We start from the raw sequence: 21,414 nt of genomic DNA on the forward strand, positions 1-21,414 counted from the left end.
ACAGCTCCAAATTACATGAAGGGAAACTGATGGAATTGAACAGCCAAATCCACAGATATATTTTAAGAATTCAAGATTTCTTTTTCAGTATCCAATAGAATAAGTAGAGAGGAAATAAACAATCAAAAAGTTTAGGATGCAACTGAAAAATGAATTAGACTAATGTTTATAACATTAAATACTACTGTAAAAGTCTATATAAGTGTATGTTACTTACTTTATTGATCATCCTTTATTTTTATCATTTACAATCTCTACTAACAGTAGTCTGTCTTCTTTAGTTTATGATCATATCTTTTATGACCAGGTAGGTCCCTGGTATCTAATGGATGCTTATTAATATTTATTAAGTGAATAAATAAATGCAAAAATAATGCCATCACCTTATTTTACATATCCCAGGAACAACAGTTCTGATTTGTTGAAATTTCCACAAATTTGAAAGATACCTAATGTTTACAACAACAATGTGAGTAACTCATGTTACAATCGATATTCATTCATGAGGGAGTTCCTAAAGTGACCCCATCTCATGAGCTATGAGGTGAGAATAATATGGCTTACCACAAATTTTTCTTTCTTGCCCACCTCTCATCAGCTTTTTCTTATGGTAAGAGAATACAAATTAACCAAACCTTGATTATTATCTGGATTATCTTCTATTAAATTCCTTCAGTTAAAAAATAAACAACCACAGTAAGAAGAATGTTCTTATTTGATTAATCTTGTAAGATAAGCTAATAAGCATGCTTTGAAGACACTGAACAAATATATATTCAGGGAAAGAATGATATTGAAATGATCTTATCTTTATTAAGCACATAAATACACTAAAAATTTATGATTATTAATTTATAATCTAATTTACAGATGTTCAGATAGGTTAAATTGTATATAACTTTAACTTTCAAAAGTAGTAAATGAAGAACTGAGATTCTAGTCCCTAGACTTGATTCTAGAATCCAAGAAATTTATATCAAAAGGTATTGGAGGAGGGGGATAAGTAGAAAAGTAGAGCCCAGAATTCTCACTTGATTTTAGTCATGAATAATTGTAGAACATATTCTCGAATCTGTTTGGTCCTTACTCCATAGATAATAGGGTTCAGCATAGGGGGCACCAACAAATACATGTTGGCCAGAAGGATGTGGGTGTGGTATGGTGTATGCTTACTTAAACGGTGGGTGAGGAAGGAGAAAAGAGCAGGGATATAGAAAGTGAGGATGACACAAACATGAGACCCACAAGTGCTGAGAGTCTTCAACCTGGCATCTTTAGAAGGGAGATTGAACACAGCACGGAGGATCTGTACATAAGACAAAGAAATGCATGCCACATCAGTCCCAACAATTAAGATAATGACTGCCAAACTATAAAAACTATTGATGGAAATGTCAGCACAAGCCAATTTCACCACAGCCATATGCTCACAATAGGTATGGGGGACAATATTGGTCTGGCAATATGGCCACCTCCTTACCAGAAAGGGATGTGGTATCATTAGCACTAACCCACGCACAAGTGCCAGTATGCCAACCTGAGCCACTACAGAATTTGTTAGAATAGATGAGTGTCTCAAAGGATTGCAGATTGCCACATATCGATCAAGTGCCATAGCCACAAGAAGCCCTGACTCCACTCCAGAAAAAGCATGGATGAAAAACATCTGAGTGAGGCAAGCATGGAAGTTGATTTCATGATAATTGAACCAGAATACACCCAACATCTTGGGAAGAGTGGAGGTTGACAAAATGAGGTCTGTGGTAGCCAACATGGAAAGAAAGTAAAACATGGGTTCATGAAGAGCAGTCTCAGTTTTGATGATAAAAATGGTGAGTATGTTTCCCATGAGTGCAACAACATACATTAAACAGAAAGGGATAGATATCCAAATATGCATGTCTTCTAGGCCAGGTATGCCCACGAGGATGAAGGTACTGGGATTGGTGAAGGCAGTGGCATTAAAGTCAAGCATGGTGATTCTGGCTACATGAAGACATACACTTACTTTCTTTCCCTCCTCTGTCCCTGGAGTGCTCAAAGGTTCATATACCCTGACAAATATACAATATAGAATTAGAGTAAAAATACAACCGAGCAAGTCTATTCAAATTTTAATTGCCCTTGGAGATCTTCTCTGAAATTAGAAGTATTTCATCCTTCATTGCTAGATATTAATCTCATTAAGAACAAGCTGGAGAAGAGAGTATCTTCTCTAACTACTAACTGCTTTGCCTTAGGCTCAGAACCTTCCAAGAATTCAGCCTGATACTGAGTGTTCTATGTCTGTGAAAGCCAGGCTAAGTGAAAGTCCTGAAAAATCACACAGGTTCCTCACACCCTAATAAGGGAATGGGGAAAAAAATCCCTCTACTATCACCCTCCAAAATAATTATGAGCTTGGGACCTTTTTCATGAGATATATTCTAAATAAATGATTTTCAGTGTGCCAAAGGAATTTTTTAAAACATGCAATACCTATTTAGTTAGGGGAACTGACCTCTTTTCCCTAAAAAATGGGAATTTTGTTGAATTAAAAAAATGATAACAGCCAACACACCAATATACTTTTTGATGAAAGCAACATATGGAGGAATAATAAGATTTCCACATTTACACTACTTTTAATCACAAAAGTTTTTGAAATGTGCCTTCCTGGTGAATTTTTTTGTCATAAAAGAAACAGTATCTAATCACCTAAATAGCTCTAAGACAGCTGTAAAGCCACTGACATATCCAAAACTTATGCTCCCTGGATTTTCTAGTATCCCTGGAGAAATATGACTTGGAAAGATGTCCATATTTTCATAGTAATTCACATATATATGCTTAGTGGTTACTCCTTTTGGGGTATACACACACACATATACACACATACACACAAGCATACATACATACATTCTGGATCAGTGTCTCAGAGAATTGCAGATTATATACAGAATATAGCTATAGCTATGTATCTATACAGATATATAGATAGAGATAGATTCTGAATATATATATCCTCAAAAGAGTAACCACTAAATATTTCTTTCTACCAAATATATATTGAGATTATAACTAGGGCACAAGAGCTTCTTACTATACCTAGGAATTTAGATGCACTATGGACTTTGGAAAGTATAAAGACTAGTGAGCTCTGAGTCAATCAAGTAATCATCAATATTTGAAATTAGTGACAGTTGCTACTTTTTGTGTCATGGTATGTACCACAAAAGTGCTGAGTCATTAGAGAGTGCCCAGATGCTAATTTGTATAAAATATTGTGAGGTCACCATTATTATTCTTAATTTATAAAAAAAGAAGCTTACACTTTACATGAGCTAAATACTTCTCCAATGTCACACAAGCAGCATGTACCAGAAGAAAGGAACATACCCTGGTTCACTCCAAAACTTCACCTTTGTTCCTATACAATATGTAATCAAAATAAGGAGAAAACTAATGTCAACATTTTCCACATTTCTTACCATGAATGATTTTCATAGGGCAATTAGAAGCAGTGGGACATATGTTCTTATATATTGTTTTATAAATGTGGTTTATGGATTAACGTGGTTTATAGCACATCCATAAAATCATTGTAAACTTTTTATATTCTAACATCTCAGTTGATATCAGGTGCTAAGTATTTTATTTCTAAATGAATTACTCTCTTAACCCCAGAGAACATGCCTGCATACACTTCCTTTTCCAAAGTGGTACCAGTTGACTTGACTGGTGTACTAAAAATTCTAAAGGATGGTTAACGAAAACCTCAAGAACATCCTGGTCTAACCCTACAAGTGGCTTGTTCCATGTGGCAGGGAGGGATACACTGATTTACCTGTCAACATGAGGCAGTCCTAGAAGTCTCTAGTTTATATTCAGAGGGACCACATTGCCAGCCTCTGCGGCATATTCTCAGTCTGTTTGCAGCACAGCTGAGTCTCAAGAATCCACAGTAACTTTAATATTTATTCCTTATGTCTAGTAAGCTCTTCCTCACACCAGTGTGCCACAGTCCACTTATGACTGCCTCTTGCTTCTTTGGCTTGAGTAAACGTAGAGGAGTTGTTGGGGCCTCCAGGTTAATTATGTTGTGTTGAATCTAAGCCAGGAACTCAGAGATTTGAATCATTCCCTGCACAGACAGTTCAGGCAGGTTTTATAACCCCTCTTGGGAGAAATCCCAGGGGCTCAAACTTTGCAACAAATGTTTCTTCTCTTGAGAAGAGTAAGTGACACACGAGAAGGAAAACATTTTTTTCTATCACATGACATCAGTTAATAATGAAGTTTGATGTAAGTAGGACTACAAGAGATTTTTAAAGAAAGTTTATTTACACAAGTGGCTCTGACCCCACTAGTTGAGGTAAAATTAGTTCAGTTAAAAGCAGATCTGTTAAAATAAATGATGTAGTCCTGTAGGCAACTTAGCTCAGAAAGCAACACAAAAATAAAGTAGAAAACTAGATTCCTGTGATACTGCATGGTGCTCTCCCTCTTTCTGTATATAAAATATTCACATGTATTTTTATATATACATTCAAATACATGTAGTTCTATACACATACACCATTAATATATATGTATATATACATATGTACATACTCATAAAATTATTATAGCTATAGGAAACATGATATTACATATTACAAGCAAAATAGACACACACATATATATTTGTGCACATGTGTGATTAAAACAATTTGATGTTCAGTAAATACTTATTAAATGCCTACTATGTACCTGAGTCTGCTTATTAAATCCCTACTATATACCTGAGTCTATGTTAAGTGCTTTGAAAAATAGCCCTGGAAAAAATAAATGACAAATACCATCTTTTTTCTTAAAAATATTATCCAGTAATGAGGTGATTCATATCATTACCATTTTAAATAATAATGCCACAGAGAAATTAAATAGAATGACATTTTAATGAATAATTGGAGTGAGTGCCTTAAATTGATCAAAGACAGACCTTTTGAAGAGGTGACTTTTTACAGAGACCTAAATAATGAGAAGTGTATAAAAATGGCTTGAAGATAAAGATTCTAGTACCAATACCAACATGTGGAGAGCACTTTTCCCACACCAACAAGGCAATTACAGGATACCAGCTAGCTGCAGTCTCTGTCATTCTTGTCTTCAGACAGAACAGTTGGCATTTTGTGCCTTTCCAGGTACAAGAGGAATATGTCTAGATTCAGCCCATCTCTGTGTTGTTGAAACTCAACCTGAATGCAGCCTCTCACTACAACACCAGCTACTACACTGATTACAGAACACTCACCTAGCGGGAAAAGCCTATAGCATACAAGGCCCGCCTCTTATACTCCAGAAGATATACTCTTATATAAGTATATATATTATATTATATATATATATAAGTATATATAAGATATACTCTTATATCTCCAGAAGATAATTACAGGGTTTTTTTTGCAAGGAGTTCCCCCCTTGTATAGCAAATTTTTACATTTGAGACCTGTGTCATGTCTAAATCCCTTCTGACCAAATAATGACAGTAAACTGATGGGTTCAGATAACCCTGTGGAAGCACAATAAAAGTAAACTGTGACCATTTCCATGTGAAGACAAACTGCACTGGCCACTTTTCTGAGGTTAAAATAGAGAAGAGAGCATTGGCAAGATAAATTGGCCTCCTTTACCCTGTTGTATGTTTTGTGTGATCGAAACCATGTCTGGAACTGCAGTCTATAGGTCATGAATCTTTATTCAAGCCTTGGTAGTCTAACTGATTAGTATCCATGAGCCATTTGCCTTTTTCATGAGCTACACAAGACTACTGAACAAAGAATTCATTGGTACCAGCACTCCAGTTTCCAGCATGCCATTCAAGTGGCAATTTTTTTTTGTCCCCCAGGTATTGTCCCCCCTATATTATTTAAAGTTAACCACCTACATGGGCTCAGGCAGTTCTAATGGTTCCTGTTTAGCTTGTACAATTAAAACTGGCCAAAGGGCAGACTTGCATGCCTTCTGTTTTACAGTCTTGCGTAGGGGAAGCAACCCCCAGTTAGACAACATCCATCCCAATAACAAATTCTGGTGGGGTTGCATCACATCAAGTCTGTTTAAAAATTCTGTTTTTTATCCAAACTTTCACATTAATGCCACTAGCCATAGCATCTTCAGATCCTCCCAATCTAAACTTGAACCCATTAAGATTTCACCAACAGGTTTTGGAATCTCAGTGTACTTTGCTCCTGGGCCAAGGAATCCCAGAAATGTTTCTCCTCTACCCCCAGCCATTTTACCCATACATGTGCATATGGCCTTGAGTGCCCAGGTGGGGGCTGGGTCAGAAGACCCTGACCTCTAAATCGGTCTTTGATTAAACTACTTAACTGTCACCCCACAGGCTTCCTGGTGAAATTTATCATTATAATCTTGATCTTCTGGCTTTTTAAATTCTAGGGTAAGTACAGCAGACTTGTTTTGGGCCTTTAATGTTGGAGGACTAACAGGGCTCCCTTTGGCCCACCCAGTCTGTGATAGTGCTACATTAATACCTTTGTGTCAACTCCACCAATGTCTGCTTTATTCATCCCATTTTTCAACAACAACCTAAAGACTCTGCTGGTCACTCTGCTAATTTTAATTTTTTGAGTGTTCCTGTGTTTCTCACCATCTTAAAAAATAATGTTCCAGGGATCAGTAAGACACACACAGGGAAGCTGAAAGCAAATCTTATAAGGCTTCTAGAATTGTTCGATTTTGTAGCAGTTAAGTTACATGGGATACCCGTGCAACTGGGATCCCTTTAATCACAGCATTTACCATAACCTGGGTAACATACATTCAGTGGGTAAATATCCCAATCATAAAGTCAGTCCCACATGGCTGCTGTATAAAGCATATCAGCTGTTTTATCTGGAATGTTCCATTTGCCATTTATGGGAAGAGTTAAGTAGTCCCTTCTCTCAAGGGTAAACACACTATATAGTGAGATTTATCCAGGACACCAAGTTGGCTGCTTTCCCAGAAATAAGTATCAGTGTATTGGGATCACATACCGATGACACCTGGGATTATTTGATAGTGAGATGTGGGTCCTATACCAACCCAAACATGGTCTTCCATTCTGCAGCATTCAAAATCAGAGACACAGCCTCCAATTTGGTTACTTTTATAATCCATTTTTGTTAAGGTTATTTGGGAAACTAATGATACTGATCCATGAAATGAAACAATTCTTTCATACCATAAACCTTGATTTTAGTAGTTTTTTTGGTTTCGCCCTCCCTCACATCAACTACCTTCATGGTGACCAGAGGTCTTAGAGACACTTTATGTTGCCCATGCACAATCTTGTTCTTTGTTGGCTTTAAAGCCAGTGACCTAAGCTCAGACTGACCCAAATCAATTTTGTCTTAGCATTAAGGCCCAACCCAGAATTTTCTTTACTTCAATAAAATTAGGTCAAAATGGATCATAGACTTAAATGTAAAATTCAAAACTAAAAAACAAAAAGATAACAGGAGGAAATGTAGATGACCTTGGGATTGGCCGTGATTTGTTGATACAACATCAAATGTATGACATATAAAGAAAAAAGTTGGACTTCATTAACTTCTTTGTGAAGGAAACTATGGAGAGGATAAGATGACTAGTTGCACACTGGGAGAAAATATTTACAAAGATATGTATGAAAAACAACTTATAAAAAACAAAGATTTTAAAAAACACAAGAAAATGAAGAACCCAATTTAACAAGCAAAAGATCTAAATAGACAATTCACTAAAGAAGATATACAGAGGGCAAATAGCATGTGAAAAGATGTTCAACATCATAGTTTACTAGAGAATTGTAAATTAAAACAACGGTAAAATACCACAACATCTCTATCAGGAATATCCAAGATAATGACTATACCAAATGCTGATGAGGAGGTGGACCAACAGAAAATCTCATTCATTGTCAGTGGGGATGCAAAATTATTCAGCCTTTTTGGAAGACAGTATGGTGTTTTCTTACAAAACTAAACAAACTCTTACTATACAACCCAGCAATTGCACTCTCTGGTATTTACTCAAAGGTGCTGAAAACTAATGCCCACCCAAAATATGCACATGAATGTTTATAGCAGCTTTATTCAAAACTGCCAAAACTCAGGAGGAAGATGGCGGCCTTGCTGTAGGCAGCGTTTTTCTTGGTTTCTGTGAAGAGGGGGGAAACTCGCGGATCGGTGGAGAGGCAGAGCAAGTGGGCTGGGTTGCTGAATCACTTTTGAAAGCAGGACATCAGAAATTATTGCACTCACTGGAAAACCAGACGGTAAGAAGACGGATACAGGACAAAAGGGGCCCAAGAATCAGCGCGGGGTCTGGGGTGCGCAGACCCCAGGCCCGCCCGGTGCTCCGGGCTCTGCCCCAGGGATCCCGGGAGAGGGAAGTTGCTGCTCCCTCCCTCCCCCGAATACGGGGGTGAGCAACTCCAGGGGAGAACGGGTTGCTAGAAGGAACAGATTGGCCAGTTGGACTGAGAAAAAATCGCCCAGGGAATATGAAATCCTGCCCAGAGGCCGAGAAGTGAGAGCCTCTAGCCAACAGGACCAGGGGCATCTTTAGCCCGGTGGAAGTGCAGAGCGGTAGTGAGCACAAGCTGGCCGTGCTCGGCTCGCGCCCCATAGGGAGGCAGGAATCGAGCACTGCGATCCCAGGAGGGACGAGGGGCTGGGCGCGTTCCTTCAGTGGTGGCTCAGAGATTTCCAGCCAGCCCGACCGGAGAGCCGGGAAAGGCGCCAACATTCCGTCAGAGAGCCGTTTGGCGGGGAACACTGAGCTGGAAACGGCTGGGCTCCCGCAGCACCTTCATCGGGAAGACACTCCCTCGCACCAGTGTGTCTTGGAGCGCCCCGGGTACCTGACAGACTTGCTGAGTTCTGGTTGTGAGAGAGAGAAGCATTTCAAAGGCCCCTCAGCCAGCTGAAGCTAGCAAGATCAGAAAAACTGGTCTGGCCAGTTAGAAACCAACAAGAGGTTTTTTTGTTTGTTTGTTGTTTGTTTGTTTGTTTGTTTTTTTGGTTTTGTTTGGTTTTTATTGGTTTCTCTGGCTGTTGTTGGTTGACTGATTTTATCTTGTGTTTTATGTGACTTTTTTTTCAATTCTCATTATTTTTATATCACAATCCCTTATGTTTCTCTTCCATTCAACCTAATATTATTCTTTCCACTCCAAATTTAGCTCTCCTGAACCACATCTTCTGCTTTTCTTTCCTTTTGTTTTAATCTTGCAAGTTTCTGTAAATTTGTATTATCTTTTTCTCACTTTTTACGACATTTTTTATTTTAATAATATTTTGGTACTCTTTCTCTTTCTGTATAATCTTCTTTGCTTGGCTGGTTATACTGTCATTTGATAGGTTCCCCCTGGTATCTCAGTCACAAGATATTGATAAGTTACTATCCTTCATCTGCGTTCCATTAATACACTTCTCAAGGTTCCATACTCTTTATTCTTGTTATCTAGACCTCATCGATTCTGCCACAAGACTGTCACTTTACTATTACTGCTGGTAAGACCTAGTCTATACAATTGTAAATGCTTCTCAATACCCCTACCTGATCTCAGCCCACTTTGCAATTTTCTGAACTATACTATTGTGGGGGTTGTCTCTATTCTGTTACTCACTACTCCTATATACTAATCTTTAGTCCAACCCTACCTTAGAAGCTGACCTCCCACAGCCTCACAGCTTTCTAGATCCAACTAACAATCCTCTCGTCGTCAGTAATAGTCTTACCTTCTTTCCATCCTTTCTAAAACGTGGATAGGGGGGTGGAGGATCACGGCTACACTATAAGGAGCCAAAGGATAACCCATCTCTTCTCTACTGGCTGCTAAAGTAAATATCATAGTATACTATCTTGCTGTTTTAAACCATTTTGCCTTACTCCTCCAACTGATCCCAAAAAAGAGTAGGGGGAAGCTGTGACCACAAGGATACACGAAGGAGATTGCACCACTGAAACACACAAAAATTCTACCACAGAAGTTCACACCATAAATACAGGGAACCAGAACAGTTCAAATTAACAAACAAAAAGAACAAAGAAGAAACCCATGAACAATGAGAAAACAAAGAAACAACCCCCCAACTGAAGGGAAACGAGGAAGCCTCAGGAAAAATGCTAAATGAAATAGAGGCAACTCAACTATCAGATAGTAAGTTCAAAACAATGATTACCAGGAAGTTCAATGAACTCACAATGAGCTTTCAGAAATTAGAGGGAAACTACATCAATCTCACTGCCAACTATATAAACATGAAAAAGGAAATAGAAACTCTCAACAAAGGTCAAGAGGAAATGAAGAATACAATTTCTGAACTGAAGAACACAGTAGAAGGAATGAAAAGCAGGATCGATGAAGCAGAAGATCGGATTAGCGAGCTGGAGGACAAAGTAGAAAACAGCATCCAGAAAGAGCAAGAAAAGGAAAAGAGGCTCAGAAAGAATGAGGAGGGATTAAGAGAAATGCAAGACAATATGAAATGTAATAATATCCATATAATAGGGATACCAGAAGGTGAAGAAGAAGAGCAAGGGATCAAAAACCTAGTTGAACAAGTAATGAAGGAGAACTTCCCTAATTTGATGAGAGAAAAAGTCACACAAATCCAGGAAACACAGAGAGTCCCAATCAAGAGGAACCCAAAGAGACCCACCCCAAGGCACATCATAATTAAAATGACAAAATTTCAAGACAAAGAGAGAATCTTAAAGGCAGCAAGGGAGAAGAAGGAAATAACATACAAGGGAGCCCCCAATAAGGCTAACAGCTGACTTCTCAATGGAAACACTTCAAGCCAGAAGAGAATGGCAAGAAATACTTCAGGTAATGAGAACCAGAGGTCTGCAACCAAGGCTACTATATCCAGCAAGGCTCTCGATCAAGATTGAAGGCCAAATAAGAAGCTTCCCAGACAAAAAAAAGTCTAAAAGAATACACCTCGACCAAACCAGCTCTGCAAGAGATTCTAAAAGGACTGCTTTAAGGAGGAGAGAAGAAAGAGAGAGAGAGAGAGAGGAACACACATACATAAAAGACAATGAATAAGTACCTATCAATAATAACCTTAAACGTAAATGGATTAAATGCTCCAATCAAAAGACATAGAATAGGTGATTGGATAAGAAAAAATGACCCACATATCTGCTGTCTACAAGAGACCCACCTCAGGATAAAAAGACCTACACAGGCTGAAAGTGAAGGGCTGGAAACAAATCTTCCAAGCAAATGGTCAAGTAAAAAAAGCTGGGGTAGCAATACTCATATCAGACAAAATAGACTTCCAAAAAAGGTCCATAAAGAGAGACCCAGAAGGTCACTTCATAATACTCAAGGGAAGAATCCACCAAGAAGACATAAATATTGTAATTACATATGCACCCAACATAGGAGAACCCAAATACATAAAGAAAATCTTAGAGGACTTCAAGAAAGATATGGGCAGCAACACAATTATAGTGGGAGATTTTAACACCCCACTATCAAAAATGGACAGATCTTCTAAACAAAATATCAACAAAGATATTGTGGCATTGAACAATACCCTTGATGAAATGGATTTTACTGATATATACCGAGCCCTCCATCCAAAAGAAGCTAAATATACATTCTTTTCAAATGTGCATGGAACATTCTCAAAGATAGACCACATGATAGGACACAAAACAAGCCTCAAGAATTTCAAGAAAATTGAAATCATACTAAGCATTTTCTCAGACCACAAGGGACTGAAGCTAGAAACCAACCCGAAGGGAAAAAAAACCAAAAACACTCAAAATCATGGAGATTAAATAGCATGCTATGAAACAATGAATGGGTCAAGAATGATATTAGGGAAGAAATCAAAAGGTTTCTGGAAACAAATGAAAACGAACTCACAACAACCCAAAACTTATGGGACACAGCCAAGGCAGTCCTGAGAGGGAAGTTCATAGCGATACAGGCCCACCTAAAAAGGTTAGAAACTTTCCAAACAAACAACCTAACCCTATGTCTACAAGAACTCGAGGAACAACAACAAAGACAGCCCAGAGCAAGCAGAAGGAAGGAAATAACCAAGATCAGAGCAGAATTAAATGACATAGAGACTAAAAGCACAATTCTAAGGATCAATGAATCCAAGAGCTGGTTCTTTGAAAAGATAAACAAAATCAAACAAGCCTTTAAGCAGACTCATCAAGAAAAAAAAGAGAAGACCCAAATAAACACAATCAGAAATGAAAGAGGAGAGATTACAACAGATACCACAGAAATACAAAGGATTGTAAGAAATTACTATGAAGAACTGTATGCCAAAAAAATTTGAAAACCTAGATGAAATGGACAACTTTCTAGAAAAATATAATCTTCCAAAACTCAATGAAAAAGAAGCAGAAAGTCTGAACAGACCAATAACAACAAAAGAAATTGAAGCAGTAATCAAAAAACTCCCAACACACAAAAGCCCTGGGCCAGATGCTTTCACAGGAGAATTCTACAAAGCATTTAAAGAAGAGCTAACCCCTATCCTTCACAGACTATTGCAAAAAATCCAAAAAGATGGGAGTCTCCCAAACTCTTTTTATGAGGCCAACATCATCCTAATTCCAAAACCAAGTAAAGACACAACAAAGAAAGAAAACTTCAGGCCAATATCACTGATGAACATTGACGCTAAAATCCTCAACAAAATACTGGCAAACCACATCCAACAATACATTAAAAAGATTATACACCATGACCAAGTGGGATTCATTCCAGGGATGCAAGGATGGTTCAATATTCGCAAGTCAGTAAATGTAATACATCACATAAACAAAAGCAAAGACAAAAACCACATGATCATATCAATTGATGCAGAAAAAGCATTTGATAAGGTACAGCACCCATTCATGATAAAAACACTGGGCAAAGTGGGAATAGAGGGAGCATTCCTTAACATAATAAAGGCCATATATGAGAGACCTTCAGCCAACATCATTCTCAATGGGCAAAAAATTAAAACCTTTTCCATTAAGATCAGGAACAAGACAAGGCTGTCCACTTTCACCACTTCTATTCAATATAGTACTGGAAGTTTTAGCCACAGCAATCAGACAAGAAAAAAGAAATAAAAGGCATCCAAATCGGAAAGGAGGAAACAAAACTATCACTGTTTGCAGACAACATGATAGTATACATAGAAAAATCCTATTGACTCTACCAAAAAACTGCTTGACCTAATAAATGAATTTGGCAAAACAGCGGGATACAAAGTCAATATCCAGAAATCAAAGGCATTTCTGTACACCAACAATGAAACAGCAGAAGCAGAGATCAAAGAAAAAATCCCATTTGAAATAGCAAAGAGAAAAATAAAATATCTAGGAATAAACCTAACCAAAGAGGTAAAAGACCTGTATTCAGAAAACTACACAACACTGAAGAAAGAAATCAAGGAAGACACAAACAAATGGAAACATATACCGTGTTCATGGATTGGAAGAATTAATATCAACAAAATGTCCATACTACCCAAAGCAATTTACACATTCAATGCAATTCCTATTAAAGTACCAATGGCATATTTCACAGACATAGAACAAACACTTCAAAAATTCATATGGAATTATAAACGACCCCGAATAGCTGCTGCAATATTGAGAAAGAAGAGTAAAGTAGGAGGGATCACAATACCCGACACTAAACTATATTACAAGGCTACTGTAATCAAAACAGCCTGGTACTGGCATAAAAACAGGCACATAGACCAATGGAACAGAACAGAGAGCCCAGAAATAAGCCCAAGTCTCTATGGTCAATTAATATTTGACAAAGGAGGCAGCAACATAAAATGGAATAAAAATAGCCTCTTCAACAAATGGTGTTGGGAGAACTGGACAGCCACGTGCAAAAAAAATGAAACTTGAGCACCAACTTACACCATATACAAAAATTAATTCAAGGTGGATAAAAGACTTAAATATAAAACATGACACCATTAAAGTCCTAGAGGAGAACGTAGGTAAGAAAATCTCAGATATTTCATGAAGAGACTTTTTTTAATGACGTGTCCCCTAGAGCAAGGGACATAAAGGAAAGAATAAACAAATGGGACCTCATCAAAATTAAAAGCTTCTGCACAGCTAAAGAAAACAGTATCAAAATTAAAAGAGAACCAACTGTATGGGAAAACATATTTGCCAATGACACCTCAGACAAGGGTCTAATCTCCAAAATATATAAAGAACTTACACGACTGTACTCTAAGAAGACAAGGAATCCAATTAAAAAGTGGGCAAAGGACTTGAATAGACACTTCTCCAAGGAGGACATACAGAGGATTCAAAGACACATGAAACGATGTTCAATATCGCTAGCTGTCAGAGAGATGCAAATTAAAACCACAATGAGATACCACTTCACACCAGACAGAATGGCCATCATAAACAAAGCAACAAACAACAAGTGTTGGAGAGGTTGTGGAGAAAAGGGGACCCTAGTGCACTGTTGGTGGGACTGCAGACTGGTACAACCACTATGGAAAGCAATATGGAACTTCCTCAGAAAACTAAAAATGGATCTGCCTTTTGACCCTGCAATTCCACTACTGGGACTCTATCCTAAGAATACTAAAACACCAATTCAAAAGAACCTATGCATCCCAATGTTCATAGCAGCACAATTTACAATAGCTAGATGCTGGAAGCAACCTAGATGCCCATCAGTAAATGAATGGATCAAAAAAACTATGGTACATTTACACGATGGAATTCTATGCAGCAGAAAGAAAGAAGGAGCTCCTACCCTATGCAACAGCGTGGATGGAGCTGGAAAACATTATGCTAAGCGAAACAAGCCAGGCAGTGAAAGACAAATACCATATGATCTCACCTTTAACAGGAACCTAAATAACAAAACAAAGAAACAAGCAAAATGTAACCAAAGACACTGAAATAGAGGACAGGCTGATGGTGACCGGAGGGGAGAAAAGAGGGAATTTAAGGGGACAGTAGGAAGGGTTCACAGGAACAAACTTAAAGGACACATGGTCATAGACTAAGGGGAGGGTGGTAATGGGAGGGAAGGGGGTGGGTGGGAGGGGGAACTGGATTGGGAGTAAAAAGGAGAAAACTGTATATGAACAATAATTAATAAAAAGAAAATAAATAAATAAATAAATAAAACAGACAAAAAAAAAAAACCTGCCAAAACTCAGAAGCAATCAAATAAGTTGATAAACTGCAGTATATCCAGGTCAACATATAAATTGCAGTATACCCAGATAATTAAATATTATTCAGCCCTAAAAATAAATGTGCTACCAAATCATAAAAAGATATAAAGGAATATTAATTAATGTGTGTTATTAATACAAGAAGCTAATCTGAAAAGGCTACATACTGTTTGTTTCCAACTCAGTGACATTCTGGAAAACCCAATACTGTGGAGCAAATTTTAAAAAGTCAGTGATTTTAGGGGCTGGAGGAAGAAAAGAATAAATAGGTGGACCCTGAAAGATTTTTACTGCAATGAAACTATTCAGTATGATACTATAATGATGAATACATGTTATGTTACATTCATCAAAACTCACAGTATGTACAATACCAAGAGTTAACCCTAATGTAAACTATGGACTTTGAGTGATAATTATGTGCCAACATAGGTTAATTGATTATAACAGATGTATCACCTCCTGCCTTCAGGTGGGATTTAGATAGTAGGGTAGGCTGTGTACGTGAGGTCAGAGAGCTTACAGAAGGTCTTTGTATCTTCTTCTCAAGTTAGCTATGGGCCTAAAATTGTTCAAAAATAAAGTTTATGTAAGTAAATAAATACATATATACATACATGTATAGATGATAAATAAAAATTGTACAGAATGAATCAAATGCCTAGCAAATAGACTATTTTAAATAAATTCTAATATATCTAAATCACTCAATATTTTTTGGAAAATGAAAAAAGATTGGGTATTGACATTGGAGTTATTCTTAAAATGTTTTAAATTATAAAGTAAAATTTGAGTAAGTGTATAATATATAACTTCATTTAAAGTGTATATTACATTTTATGAAAATTAAAAGCCACCTACATTTTCTTGGTCCTAAGATTTTCTTTCAAATACAGGTTAAGAAAAGGATGAAAGGTATAAAAAGACAAGTAACTTGGTCACATTGGTGAACTTGAGAGAGGCCTTTGATAGTACACAAGGAACAGGGGAAGAAAATGAAAAGTTGGGTAAGTGTCTGGTATAAAAAACAGATATTGTCCACATTGTGGCAAAATTATATAATTCATGTATACTCAAACCATAGTTTCATGAAAAGAACAATAAAAAAATTCCCATTGATTTTTGTCAATGTACTGGATTTACAGTTTTAGGAAAATTTTCTTTACCTTTATAGCATTCAAATATTGCAAAAAAAAATCATAGCACAATCAGAGAAAATATTTAGTCACTCATTATGAATAAATCGAGATGATCTATATTATAAACCAAGTTAATAATAGATGCTCCAGGGGGTGTGGAAGGAATTGGAGGAGTATGATTTAAAGGTACAAACACCAGCTATATGGTAAATAAGTATGAGGGAAATAAGGTGCAACGTGATGACTATAGTTCATACTGCTGCATGGTATATTTGAAAGTCATTACAGGAGTAGATCATAAGAAGAAATTATTTCTCATTACAAGGGTAGATTATTTTAATTTTATTATATTTATGTAAATAGATGTTTAAACCTTTTGTGGTAATCATTTCACAATTATGTAAATCAAACCATCATGCTGTGCATCTTATACAGTGATATGCATCAACTACTTCTTAATAAAAGTGGAGAAATAATAGATGCTGCGTTTCTTCTAAAATTAACCCTAGTTTTCTTCAAAAGTGACTTTGATGAAGAATATTTTGTTAGATGGGAAAGTTATATGTGGATTTTCATCTGACCACAAAAACTTTCCATTTCCTTTTGTTTTATATATTTTATCCAAACTAAGATTTTTTAAAGTATACATCATTATTGAGGCAAGACACCTCCTAAATTGTAGCTGTGACACATACTAACATATAACACCTCTATATTAGTTACCAATATGAAAGACTTTATTATAAACTAAAATATTTTTAAATACCAAAGAATCTGATAAGCTTCAACCATAGTCCCAATTTCCTTAAAATAAAATTAAAAATTTTTGAAGACATACTTTTTCCCTGATTATTCTACTATTATGAGTTCTTAGATTATTAACTATTACAAGCAAGAAAAAATTCTCTCTATATAAATTTGTATTGACACCTATGTATCAGTCACTCCATGTTAACATGTATGTGTATCTGTGCCAACAAATAATGGAATGAGCAAATGCTTGTCATTAGTGTGTGTGTGTGTGTGTGTGTGTGTGTGTGTATATATATATATATATATATATATATATATATATATATATGCTGAGTGACTTATGTATCTTGAACTTGAGATATGAATTAAGAAATGACCTTATACTAAAAATAAACGTGTCTCACAAAATGACTTTATTTCATATATTAACCACACCTTTTGAGTAAATATGACCCAATGTTCACCTGGAAAGTTCCTGTCTTCTTAGGTAATAGAGATTTACTTGAGTATAAACTAGACCATAGTTCCATGGTATCACCTGTATTGCTGGTTAATTTAAAAATCTTACAAACTCAAGCATATGTCCTTGTGAAGATTTTAAGAAAACTCTCCCGGATATTTTTGGTTTTGACACCATATATAATAGGGTTCATCATGGGAGGAATCAGAAGATAAATGTTGGCTGTAAAGATGTGAATGGGTGGAGCTATATTATGACCAAACCTGTGGGTGATAAAGGAGAAAAAGGCAGGTATATAAAACACTAAGATGACCCAAACATGAGAGCCACACGTGCTCAATGTCTTGAGTCTGGCCTCCTTAGATGGGAGATGAAACACAGCATGAAGAATGAAAATATAAGAGCAGATTATCAATATGAAGTCCGTCCCACCAGTAAGAAAGGCAAGAATTAAGCCATAGAATCTCTGGATCCTGGTATTGGCACAGGCCAGTTTGATCAGAGCCATAAATTCACAGTAGGTGTGGGCAATGATGTTGGTTTTGCAGTAGGAAAGTCTCATCAGTAAGAAAGGATGAGGAGTCAGCAGGATAATTCCACGTAGGACAATGGCTAAACTCAAAGCCATGATTGTGCCATGTGTTAAGATGGTGGAGTGCCTCAAAGGGTTGCAGATAGCCACATATCTGTCAAAGGCCATGGCCAACAGGAATCCTGACTCCATGGTGGATAGAGAGTGAATGAAAAATATCTGGGTGAGGCAAGCATTAAAGTTGATTTCTCTGTCATTGAACCAGAAGAGGCTGAGGATTTTGGGAATGGCAGTGGTGCAAAGCATCAGGTCATTCACAGAAAGCATGCAGAGGAAGAGATACATGGGTTCATGAAGACTGGGATGTGTCTTGATGATTAATACAAGAGTACAATTTCCCATCACAGCCAGTAGATAGACCAGGCAGAAAGGGATGGAGATCCAGACATGAGCAGCCTCCAGGCCTGGGATTCCAAGGAGGTAGAAAGTATTTGGATGGATATTGGTTCTGTTTTGAACTAACATCTTCAGAGTCATTAAACCTGCCCTAGCTTAAGTGTTGTCAAATTACTTTCAGTAGATTGAGCATAAAATATACTCTTATTTACCCCTAGAATATGTAACACCATATTGTATGACAATTAGTGGTAGGAAATATTGTTCCTGATTCAGGTATGGGGGAAGGAAGACATGTGGAATTAGACAGTAATATTTGTTTTAATCTCAAAAGTCAAAAGGTAAAAGAAAGAGTGGACTGTATCTACCCTGCAGGGAAATGAAGGAACAGGCCCTAAAGCTGTTTTGCCCCATATCTCATTTATGCTCTACTATATAAATACCACCTAATAAGTGCTAGAAATGCAGCATATGCTTATTTTGCTTATATTTTCATTAAACATGTAAATGAATAAGAACAAAAAAGGATGATTTTCAAGTGAGAATTACAAAGTTATTCCTCCGAGTATGTCTCTAAAATATGCTTTCACCTCTGAGACCTATTTATTTCTCTTCATTGGAAAATTGTTGATATATAAATCCATTATAAAAAGAAAATTGCCATTTTAGATTAAAAACACTTATAACTGATATAAGTCAATGTTCATGAATGTGATCAGATTGCTAAGCAAACATAAATCTGGGTATTTAAACCATTTAAACAGAGCTCGATTTTTTGTTTTACTTGATCTCTGTGTTACTATCACTTTATAACATGCAAACTAAGCATCCAGCCATATCTCCCAGATACATCTCCATAGTGGTGGCCAAATTCACTCTATCTCAAAGTATAACTAATTTCATTTATTATTATTCTATGTCTTAAATACCTTTAAATCCCCAAAATATTTTTTTCCAGTTGCTTATACTAGTAAGTCCCTAAAAAATTTCCATGTTTAAAAAATTTTATTCTGGTTGGTAAAGAGCCTCCACTTTGAATTCCCAAAGGTTTGCCTTTCTTTTACCCATCATAGTCCATGTTGGAGACCCTGTAAATGCCCCTAAAATTAACCACCGAAATAATTAAAGCTGGCACAGCAGAAGACCTTCCTTATCCTGCTTGAGCCCATAGGTGGAGTCCATTTGTTGCTCAGTATCCATGATGCATAGATTGTTAAATATTCTCCATTCCTTTCCCATTTTCCTCTTGAGTAGAAATACTGCCATCACACATAGTCCTTCTGTCTCTTCATCTGGCTGGTGTTTTTGTCTGGATTGCACTAATCTCTCAGAAATCGGTAAGACAAATCAGCTGCATCCCACTTCTTCCTCTGGTGCCCACAGGTCTTTCAAGAGAATTATACAAAATGAATGCCTCATAGGAACGACTGTTGATGGTCATAAATGAGAGTACCTTCATTTGTTCCTCTAGGGGTGTCTCACTGATTGGGTAGATGACATCCTTTCAGAGTTTTATGGTCACTAGAGGACTAGCCTCAGGAACCAATCAGTGAGTTGGCAAGCATTAGGGCCATAATGATGATTGCTGAATTGTACTTTGCTGAGATTAAACATATACTGATTACACAGGAAAACATTTGTCTTCACAGCATAAAACTGATGAAACTTTCCATTCCATATTTTTTAAAGCAGAATTATGAGTCAATATGATTTAGAACAGTGATTTTTCAACCTTTTTCACCTCATGGCACACACAAATTAATTCTAAAGTTCTTGGCATACCAAAAATATGTCATATTTTGCCAATTTGACAAAAAATAGGTGTAATTTTGGATTGATTTACAAAAAATACTAATTACCTATACTTTTTGCTCTAAAGTGACTTTAAATTTATATTTTATTTTATTCATTTTTACTGTTTATTCTATTACAGTTGTTCCCACTTTTTCTCCCTTTCCCCACCACCACCTTACCCCACCCTGTCCCCTCCCTAAGACAATCCCCATATTATTGTCCATGTCCATGTGTTGTGCATAATGTTCTTCGGTTGATCCCTTCACCATCTTTCATTCTTTCCTTGCCCTCTCCTTTCTGGCAGCTGTCAGTCTGCTTCATGTATCTAAGCTTCTGTTACTATTTTGTTTGTTAGTTGATTGTGTTCATTAGATTCCATGTGTAAATGAGATTGTGTGGTACTTATCTTTCACAGACTGGCTTATTTCACTTAGCATAATTTTCTCCAAGTCCATCTATGCTGTTGGAAAATGTAAGAGTTTCTTTTGTCTTATTGCAGTGTAGTATCCCATTGTGTATATGTATCACACATTTTTTATCTACTCATCTACTGATGGGCACTTCCACAGTTCCCAAATCTTGGCTATTGTAAATAATGCATTGAATGTAAGAGTGCTTATATTCTTTTGAATTAGTGTTTTAGGTTTCTTTAGATAAATTGCCAGAATTAGAATCACTGGGTAATAAAGCAGTTCTATTTTTTAATTTTTAGTGGTAACTCCATATTGTTTTCCACAGTGGCTGCAGTAATCTGCGTTCCCACCAACAGTGCAAAAAGGTTACCTTCACTCCATATGCTCAAGACAGGGCATTCATGCCAGGCAGCTATTGCTGTGTTGGCTGTATATATATATATATATATATATATATATATATATATATACACACATATATATATACATATATACATATATACATATATACATATATATATACATACATATATATAATATATATATAATATATATATGTATATATATTTTATATATATATATATATATGTATGTATGTATGTATAAATTTCACAATCTAAGGGAAAAGAAGTCAGTGTCCCTGACTAGTTAGGTGTTGCATGTTTTAAAAATTCTTGAGGTATAACAGTTGAAAATTGCTGGTTTAGAACAA

At 36.5% G+C, this 21,414-nt stretch overlaps 2 protein-coding genes across 2 annotated transcripts; both read right to left on the reverse strand.

The window, feature by feature from the left end:
• Window positions 1-1,027: 1,027 nt before the first annotated feature.
• On the reverse strand, window positions 1,028-1,975 carry LOC123819217 (olfactory receptor 52E4-like). The gene has a single exon (XM_045839531.1). It carries the CDS (start codon window positions 1,973-1,975, stop codon window positions 1,028-1,030), a length of 948 nt encoding a protein of 315 aa, XP_045695487.1.
• Window positions 1,976-17,679: 15,704 nt separating this feature from the next.
• Window positions 17,680-18,636, reverse strand: LOC123819218 (olfactory receptor 52K2-like). Its single transcript, XM_045839532.1, has one exon. The coding sequence runs from the start codon at window positions 18,634-18,636 to the stop codon at window positions 17,680-17,682; it is 957 nt and encodes a 318-aa protein (XP_045695488.1).
• Between the last annotated feature and the right edge of the window lie 2,778 nt (window positions 18,637-21,414).

This window comes from Phyllostomus hastatus, unplaced genomic scaffold (genome assembly GCF_019186645.2).
Source record: "Phyllostomus hastatus isolate PE091 unplaced genomic scaffold, TTU_PhHast_1.1 phas_contig_304, whole genome shotgun sequence".
In the NCBI taxonomy this organism is placed as follows: domain Eukaryota; kingdom Metazoa; phylum Chordata; class Mammalia; order Chiroptera; family Phyllostomidae; genus Phyllostomus; species Phyllostomus hastatus.

Excerpts from the sequence above, each read along its gene's own strand:
- LOC123819217 (XM_045839531.1), bottom strand. The coding sequence starts at position 1,975 with ATGCTTGACTTTAATGCCACTGCCTTCACCAATCCCAGTACCTTCATC.
- LOC123819218 (XM_045839532.1), bottom strand. The coding sequence starts at position 18,636 with ATGACTCTGAAGATGTTAGTTCAAAACAGAACCAATATCCATCCAAAT.